Raw genomic sequence first — 9470 nt, 5'->3', positions numbered from 1 at the left:
TCAGAATGTGATGTGTGAAGACACTGCTGTAGCGATTTTGGCTCGCGAAGCAAGGTAAATATTTATAAGTAATTATAACGTGTTATAGTGACTCCTAAATATTTTAACCTAAATTGAAATTAACGGTAATGAAATTAACGTTACACTTATTCGGCCTGTTCGTCCGCCGAACAGGCCGTGTAACCTTTATTAATTCTATGAAGGAGGTATCTTCCCGGCCACGAAAGATTCACTCCCCCTTTTAATTTATACCGTAATTTAAATTAAATTAACTTAATAGAGCATGTAGTTCAGATGTTGCAGGTACCTTAAGTTTGTGAGCGATACTCCGAGACAATCACTTGTGGCACAAAAATATGGCATTTAATGAATGAGACAAACACAACATAAAACTAACTACTCAAACAAACAAAAGAAATAGAGAAAACGAAGATGAAAATAAAATAAGACAAAAGAAATTAAAATTGGGGAAAGGGAGGAAGAGACTGGAAAGAAGAAATTACAAGCTTAAACTTCAAAATTAATCACACCCTAACTGGGAAATCGTCACCGAAAACTTAAATTCACCTTAAGACACAATACAAGGTTCATACTTAAAATACGCATCTAAATTGGTTGGTAAAGGAAACGGTTACTTGCATTGGCTTACTGCACAAGACTCCGGATGCAACAAAGAAATCTCTGAAGAGTCAGTTAGGGTGGGGTCAAACGTTCTTCCAAGTTCTCCTGAAGATCAGAGCAGTTGTCGTTCTTGGAAGTGAAGCTTGCTGGAACTTCTTTGAAGGAAGATGGAGTCATCTCCAAGCTGTTCCGAAAGTCTGACCATGGACTGGTGGTGTTTGTGACAATTTAAAGGTCGCGAACCCACCCATCTTTGGGGAGATGGCCAATACTACGGCCTGAGATTTCGGAGGGAAAAATTCCCTTTGTTTCAGATGTCTGTAAGCGTGGTTTAGCTATAAAACTTTTAGATGACTTTAACGTTTTATCCAAGGTGTATTAAGACAGTATGGCGCCTTTCATGCTCAATTAAAATACACCATTGTTTGAAATAATATTGTGCGATAATTTTGTGGTCATTTGGATACTAAACATGAAGGGTAATGACGGTATAAAGGCAGCGGTACATTACATACACAGATCAGTAATCAAAGTGTAACTGATGTTAATACGATATTGTGTTCTTATAAAGGCAAAGAAACAAAAATGAAATACAAAACAAAATGCACTTTCATTAGGGAAGTGAAAAACCAATAACTTCGTATACATTCTGACATCAGACCTTAAAGGGGCATACAGCATTAGAACAGGTATACATTAACATGCAAGGATCAGTAATTAGAGTATAACTGATGTTAATACAATGTTGTTTTCTGACACATGAATAAAATACACGCTTGTCAGGAAAGTAAGGAGCAAATCATTTTAAGTCAGGCAAGCCTTAACAGAAGAAACACATTACAACAGGGTTATAAGAATCTTAGAGTATCTTATCTACTTGTTTTATTAGTAAAAGGAATGTCTCATTGTGTTTTGTGTGTGTTCTGGTTGAGGGCCCCTATGAGTTCAATCAGAGGAGCAGCATGGGGTTATCTGGTCTTTGTGTAGGCTGCAGTCATTCTGGAGCCAGATGTGTGTGTGTAAAACTGGGTTGCTCATCGGTTGATTTGAAGATTAGATGCCGAAGTTTAGGGTGCCTGGGACCTGAAATCTAAATGACCTGTACCAGATGCTACACTGCTCAGGCAAGTGATGGTGTAGAAGTTGGAGGGGAGTTGGTCACATCTGCTACCAGTGAGTGTGATGTTACTTTTGCTGATGTTGACTTCCATGTGGACTGTGATAAAGGTGTTTGTGACTCTTCCGAATACAGGGATGGGAATCAGGTTGATTCTGTAACGGGTGTCATTTTAAGTGAGGAGTGTAACATTGGGGTTAAGGCAGTTGAAGAACGCCCGGTTGATGAGCCTTTTCCTACTGTACAACCATCTACCTCTGGAAAGACGGAGTTGTCAGTAAAAAGACATGATCAGAGTGAGGGTTATCATATCTTAAAGAGGAATAAGATGTACTGGGGCATAGTCTGTTAAGACTGGTAAAGCCATTAAATAGGCTCATTCAGACTATGTATAACCTATTCTTTGTGAATCTCTTTGGAGAAAACAAAATGACTTGATACAGAGGTCATGTGTAACTATTTTTTTTCTTTTTCACTCTTTCTTTTTCTGTTTTTTTTTCCAGGTATTTCTCAAATTAAATTTCCTTTAATAGGAATAATTCATGTTTGTGTGTAGTCTATTAAGATAGACAACTATGCAGTCTTGGATGTGATCCATGTGGCATGTCTTCCTATGGTTGGGTACAGGAGTTGCTGACCTTTGCCTTTCCTAGTCCTTCAGTGGACAGCAATATTGTTGGTAGACTTTCTTCAGTCTGTATGTTTGGGGATTACACCTGACTGCTGGGTATTCTAACTGTAGAGTTGGGTATTTTGTGTACGATTTTGTTTCTTACTGATGGTGAATTGCTCTTTTGTGTGCTGTTCATGTTATGCAAAATCTAGTGAAATCAGTGGGGGTGAGTGTAACAAGGTTAAATTGTTTTATTTCACAAGAATTTCTTGTTAATATGCATTGAATACAGTTCTACAATTGTTTAAAACAGTGTTCATAAAAAATACATTAAAAAGGGTCCGTAAGAAGGTGACACCCCCCCCCCTTACAACAAAGTGGTTCAGCCCAGGTATCCATAACTGCAGTATTGCTCTTTTAGCGGTCTTTTCCGTCTTTCTCCTGAACGAAAGAGGTATGCTGTGTTCTATGCTACAGATCAGCTGTTAGCATAGGTTGAAAATAATGCACACACAGAAATACACAATGTTTAAATTATTTTTATTTATTTTGTTCAGATAGATTTTCACAGATGTAAGATCATATATATTTTACATATGTTTCATTGTTGTGGATTGGTATATTTGGGATTGTTATTTTTATTGGCAGTGTTACTGATGTGTGAGCTGAGTCTGCCGTGAAGGCCTGTCTATATAAAAATACATGCTCTATGCAGGTATGCACTGGCGAACCATATTTTTGTGGTTTTAAGCTTATACTGTCGTGTTTAATGCTCTGCCCTGTATAAGTTTAAGTGTACGGGGTTACTGCGATTTCTCCGTTTCTGTCTTTTCTCTTTTGCTTTGTCCCTTTCACACTTTTTTCCTTTTCTGTCTTTTTCCTGAATGAAAGAGTGTTACTGATGTGTGAGCTGAGGCTGCCATGAAGGCCTGTCTATTTAAAAATACATTCTCTATGCAGACCCAATCCAGCGACCTCCTGTCTTTCTTCACTCATTCCAAACACAATGCAGACCACAGAAGCATCCGGTTACAATTGCACAGCCAATATCACTGAATATTGTTTTATTTAATTATTATTATAATTACACTATGTTTATATGGATATTATATTGCAGACTATTGAGTGGATAAAATATAGAAATCCGTTTAATTAAAATATATATAAAAGTGTATTGCGAGAACTCTCTCTGAACTGCACGCGCTGCACACACAAACACACAGACACGTCCAGCTACAATAATGTATCATATTAATTTTAAACAGCAACCCAGAATATTTGTCACAAGCAGTGATTAAAACAATGATGACAATAATCACATGACAAAAAAAAAACGACTTCAATTCTTGACCTTTGGCAGTGAGGGGCCTACGGGATTGAATGTTGTGTGTAACCAAATGTAAGTACATATAACAACGGTTTTATTGTTAATTTTAAATTATTTTTTCCAAGTTGGGTTTACTTAAAAAGTGTGATGCAAAAATGGTGCATAAATATTTTAAGTAAATACAACACTTAATTTTTACCAGTGCAGGTCAGAGCCAACTGATGCAACTAAATTCATAAATAAGAAAGAGGAAACAACGTGTGTGTGTGTGTGTGTGGTGCGTAGGTGGTTAAAGTCTGAGCTCCTCTGTAAAGCCACACCTCCTCTCTCTCTGTTACACAATAACACACTGAACCAGGAAGTTCATTTCAGAGAAAACGAAACTCATAGAACTCTCTCTCTCTCTCTCTCTCAGTGTGAGTGCAGGAAAATGGCAGAGGCCAGTATTTCAGTAGATCAGGATCAGTTCAGCTGTCCAGTGTGTCTGGATCTCCTGAATGATCCAGTGGCTATTCCCTGTGGTCACAGTTTCTGTAAGGTGTGTATTAATGGCTGCTGGGATCAGGAGGATGTGAAGGGCGTCTACAGCTGTCCTCAGTGTAGAGAGACTTTCACTCCAAGGCCTGTTCTACGCAGGAACAACATGCTGGCTGAAGTGGTGGAGAAACTGAAGAAGACTGAACTCCAAGCTGCTTCTCCTGCTCACTGTTACGCTGGACCTGGAGATGTGGAGTGTGATTTCTGCACAGGGAGAAAACACAAAGCCGTCAAGTCCTGTCTGGTTTGTCAGGCCTCCTATTGTGAAGATCATCTTAAACCTCACTATCAGTCTCCTGCCTTTAAGAAGCACAAGTTAGTTGAAGCCTGTGCAGAGCTCCAAGAGAAGATCTGCTCTGAACATGACAAACTGGTGGAGATCTACTGTCGTACTGACCAAAGCTTCATCTGTTACTTGTGTACGATGGATCAACACAAAGGTCATGATACAGTTTCAGCTAAAGCAGAAAGAACTAAAAAACAGGTGAGAACTGGATATTAATATTCTTTCAGTCAATTTCTACAAATTCTATTTCTAATCTAATTTCTATTGAGGTGATCTGATTGGTTATATGACTGTCATTCAGTGTAAGGTGGATTTTTATTAAAACTCAAAGTGTGTTTTGTAAAGACGTGTGAAACAGCTCAGACCAGTCAGTGTACTTTAAACAGCCAACGGCATGACAATGATGATGATGATGATGATGATGGTGGTAATTAACACGGACATGTGTCACTTTATTCTGATTTCAAAGTCTATTTTATTTTACTTCTAAAAGTGTTGAAGCTTCTTTAAGACACATTTAGATTTACTTCTATTAATTAAACCTCTTTTATTTGGTCTCAGAATGAGTTAAAGGAGGATCAGATAAAATCCCAGCAGAGGATCCAGGAGAAGCAGAAGAAGGTGCAGGAGCTGAAACAGACTGTGGACGTTATTAAGGTGAGGAGGAAACTGAGAGATTCACATAAACACACACATTATAGAGTCACTGTGAGAGAGAGAGTTGATCTTTAAATGGATCTGTGTGTGTGTGTGTGTGTGTGTGTGTGTGTGTGTGTGTGTGTGTGTCTGTGTGTGTGTCTGTGTGTGTGTGTGTGTGTGTGTGTCCTTACAGATACATTCACAGGCAGCAGTAGATGACGGTGAGAGGATCTTTACTGAGATGATCAGCTCCATGGAGAAAAAGCGCTCGGAGGTGACGGAGCTGATCAGAGCTCAGGAGAAAGATGAAGTGAGTCGAGCTGAACGACTCCTGAATCAACTGGAGCAGGAGATTACTGATCTTCAGAGGAGAGTCACTGAGATGGAGCAGCTTTCACACACACACGATGACATCCACTTCCTCCAGGTAACACTCACTGTCTGATCTACAGAGGGCGCTGTTCCTCACAAAGTTTCCTCCTAAAAGCTCATTACAACAAAAAGAAATGTTCCTGTCTGAGATCCCAAGTGTGTCTTTGTTCTGATTCAGTCTGAGATTCATTCGTTCCTCTCGTCCACTTTTCTCCTTCTCTATGATGTGTTTCCTCTCTGTAGAGTTTCCCGTCTCTCTGTGTTTCTCCTGGATGTGACGACTCACCCAGCTTCACTGTCAATCAACATCTCTCATTTGATGGAGTGAGGAAATCTCTCTCAGATCTGAAAAAACGAGTCGAACAAATCTGTGAGGAGGAATTCAACAAAATCAGACCACAAGGTGAACAAACAAACATTGTTTCTGTATCACAGTAAAAAGAGCCATAAAATTCATCTAACAGAAATAAGAAGTAAGCAGGAACAAGACTGCAGAAAATCACACAGTATTAGCATCAGTCTTGTAAATGACATCAAGATCAATTTAGCAAACAAACAAAGTACAAATCTTACATTTGTGGAGAAAATCGTAGCTGATGAATAAATTGAGATGGTGACGTTGTTGACATCTGAAATAAACGTGAGGAAGCAAATTTTTCACATTCACACTTTAAACTGTTCCCACCTCATTTTTCTGTCTCCATTTTGTCTCTGTGTCTCCATTTTGTCTCTGTGTCTCCAAAGCTGCAGCAGTTCAGATGATTTTACCTTCAGAACCAAAGAGCAGAGATGATTTTCTGCAGTGTAGCTTTTACACACACACACACACACACACACACACACACACACACACACACACACACACACACACACACACACACACACACAAATACACACATACACATGCACACACACACAGATACACATGCACACACACACACAAACACACACATACACACAGACACACACGCGCACAAGCAAACCCAAACTACACACCTACACACAGACACACCTACAAAGACAGACACATATATACACACACAGACACACTCTCTCTCACACACACACACACACACACACACACAGACACACACAATGTTAAAATTGTCTGTATTGTTGATCTAAATCTGATCCATGTTTATAGAGCTGCATTAGGAGGATAGAAACACAGACAGGTGTCTCACACACACTTATTATAAATCCTGTGATTAACATCTAACATGTGTACATTTTATTACTGTAGATTTCTGTTATCTGACTCTGGATCCAAACACAGTACATCCTGAATTCATTCTGTCTGAGAAGAACAGAGTGGTGAAATGCAGTAAGACACAACAGCGATACTCTGATCATCCAGAAAGATTTGACTACTGGCCTCAGGTGTTGTGTAAGGAGAGTGTGTGTGGACGCTGTTACTGGGAGGTGGAGTGGAGCGGTGATGTTGTGTACATATCAGTGTCATATATAGAGATCAGCAGGAAAGGATGGGGTTATGAGTGTGGGTTTGGAGGCAACAGTCAGTCCTGGAGTCTGCGGTGTTCTTCTTCATCTGTCTCTTTCTGGCACAACAACATTGAGACTGAGCTCCGAGGTCCATCATCCTCCAGAATAGGAGTGTATGTGGATTACAGTGCAGGAACTCTGTCCTTCTACAGCGTCTCTAACACCATGAGGCTCCTCCACAGAGTCCACACCACATTCACTCAGCCTCTATACCCTGGATTCAGGATGTGTAATATCTCATCTGTGAGGTTTTGTGATCCAAAATTAAAAAGTGTTTATAAAAACTATAAGTGAGGTGTGAGATTTAATTTGTCCCTGAGCTACACTGGATATTTTGTGTGCAGAAACTGGAACAGTAATGAATGCAGAATGTAGAAACAGACTATTTAACTGTCTGCACTATTAGGATGGGTTTATTATAGTTGATATAAAAATGTTCAATGTCTCCTCAGAAATAATAAACTTTACTCAAACTGCTCTGCCTTTCTGTGCTGCTTGCTGGTGGAAACACAACCTACTGTGTGTAAAAGACCTTTATTATCTTATATCTTTAACATTTCTCTGCTTAACAGTCCACTTAACATACAGTGCACTCTGGAATTATTCAGACTCCTTCCTCAATCATTTATAATATGGTGACAGACTTCAGAAGTGGAAGAATAAACTGTTAATAAACTGTATTTTCTCTCAGTTCAGTCTTCTGCGCAGTCGCAGTACAGAGCAGGAGTCACGTGGCTTTGTTCACGTGTCTGCCCCTCCTTGTCTCCACACCTGTTCTTAATCGTGTCTCATTTTTTGTATTTAAGTGCGCGGAATCTACTGTTGTCTTGTCCTGTCTTCAGTCCGTGTCTTGTTTAGTGTTTTTATTTTATCCCGCGTTTGTGACCGATGATTCCACCGTACTATGACCCAGCAGGATGGAGCGGCCGATAGGGAGTATTTATTTATTTTTTTTCTTCTTGGACTTTCTTTCCTGGACTTCATGGTTTTGGTGACATCGGTCCGCATTTTTTAGGTGAGGGATGTCACCCCGCTTCCGGTTTTTCTGCGGGGGGAGCTGCCTCACTTCCTGGTTGCGGGCCATGTCACCAGCCTGAGTTTTGTTTTGTTTATCGGTGTCCTGTGACATCGCCCCGCACCTGTTTGGTGGAGGGCGTCGCTTCACATCCGGTTTCCGTGGAGGACGCCGCGTTGCAGGCCCATGTTTTGCATCCGTGTGTTTTTTCTGTTCTGTGGAGGAATTTTTTTTCCCCTCTCCTCTCCTTTCCTCCTTTCTGAGAGGTAAGATGCCGAGGTGCTTTTTTCCTTCTCGATAGGTGAGTAACGTTGGTTTTGCTTTGTTACACAGAAATAATATATGCCGTCCTTTGCATGATTATGCTTGTGTGTCATTTTTGCTTGTTTGTTTATCTGCAATCTCATTGTTCTTCCCTTCAGCTATGATAAAGACACATTTCTGTCAATTAGTTGCCTGGGTTACATATGTATGTGTGGGTGGAGTTATCATTGGTGGGACCTATTTGGGTTAGGGGCGTGTTTGTTTTAGTGATTTTAAATGTCAACTTTAGCTTACAAACAATGTACACGCCACCTTTAAGAAGGGGGATGTAACATTGTATATGTTATACATATATGAGGTTATGAGGACATCTAGTGGTCATCTGATACAATGACTTCCAGAGTCACGAGTGTATGTTTTGTTACTGAAGTCAGAAGAATAAAGTTATGTGAAGGAGCAGCAGCTCATGTTTGTCTGTCTAAAGAACAAAACACACACCTGCACAATAATCTGATGAAACAAGCCAAGATCTGGTCTAACGTGACCACCACAGTGTAGCCTTCAAGAAAGCACTGAGAAATAAGCCTACCTTCATGGACAGGTGTGTATTTGAGGTCTCCTTCTCTCTTTAATTCCTTGCTTACAAACTCCAAGCTCCAGCACTGATGACAACAACTCCAACTGCATACACTGCAAATCCTTCAAAACCCCTAAAAGACAAACCCTGCGTGTTCTGGAGAAGTTCCTCTCGTGTGTTTTGGAGATTTTCTCACATCCACATCCTTGTTTTTTTGTCCTGAATCCTGGTTCAGTAAACTCTCATCTGTTCATGTGCTTTACTCCTGCAGCCGTAAAATATTCACCCAACATCAGAATGGATAAAAAGAAAAAAATGAAGGAAGTAAATTTCTTTCTTCCTTTCTTCCTCACTTCCGGTAGGAGCGGTGATGGCACAAGTTTGTCATTGTAAACAGCTAAGTCTAAATTGAAGCAGCTGAGGGTTGCTGGACGGTGTATATTTGTACGTGCTCACTTGGCTTTCTTCAACTTTCATTAAATCAATGTCCACTCACCATTGATTGCTAAGAGTACCCATTTTATTTAATGTGTTGGGTTGCATGGTTGTTTACAGCATTGCCTCGTGATACGGTCAAAAACTGTGTGCGCACCTTCCTC

At 40.1% G+C, this 9470-nt stretch overlaps 1 protein-coding gene across 1 annotated transcript; it reads left to right on the top strand.

Moving 5' to 3' along the window:
• Positions 1–4093: 4093 nt before the first annotated feature.
• On the top strand, positions 4094–7491 carry LOC113637338 (E3 ubiquitin/ISG15 ligase TRIM25-like). Its single transcript, XM_027137939.2, has 5 exons — positions 4094–4699; positions 5063–5158; positions 5334–5567; positions 5756–5915; positions 6756–7491. Exons 1-5 carry the CDS (start codon positions 4109–4111, stop codon positions 7307–7309), a joined length of 1635 nt encoding a protein of 544 aa, XP_026993740.2. The 5' UTR covers positions 4094–4108; the 3' UTR covers positions 7310–7491.
• The last annotated feature ends 1979 nt before the right edge of the window (positions 7492–9470 follow it).

The sequence above is a fragment of the Tachysurus fulvidraco genome, chromosome 11 (assembly GCF_022655615.1).
Source record: "Tachysurus fulvidraco isolate hzauxx_2018 chromosome 11, HZAU_PFXX_2.0, whole genome shotgun sequence".
In the NCBI taxonomy this organism is placed as follows: Eukaryota; Metazoa; Chordata; class Actinopteri; order Siluriformes; family Bagridae; genus Tachysurus; species Tachysurus fulvidraco.
Note: the sequence above shows the minus strand (reverse complement) of the source record. Positions and strands in the feature narration are given on the sequence as shown.

Excerpts from the sequence above, each read along its gene's own strand:
- LOC113637338 (XM_027137939.2), top strand. The coding sequence starts at position 4,109 with ATGGCAGAGGCCAGTATTTCAGTAGATCAGGATCAGTTCAGCTGTCCA. Across the intron at positions 4,700-5,062 it reads CAGAAAGAACTAAAAAACAG|AATGAGTTAAAGGAGGATCA; the intron begins GTGAGAACTGGA and ends ATTTGGTCTCAG. Across the intron at positions 5,916-6,755 it reads CAACAAAATCAGACCACAAG|ATTTCTGTTATCTGACTCTG; the intron begins GTGAACAAACAA and ends TTATTACTGTAG.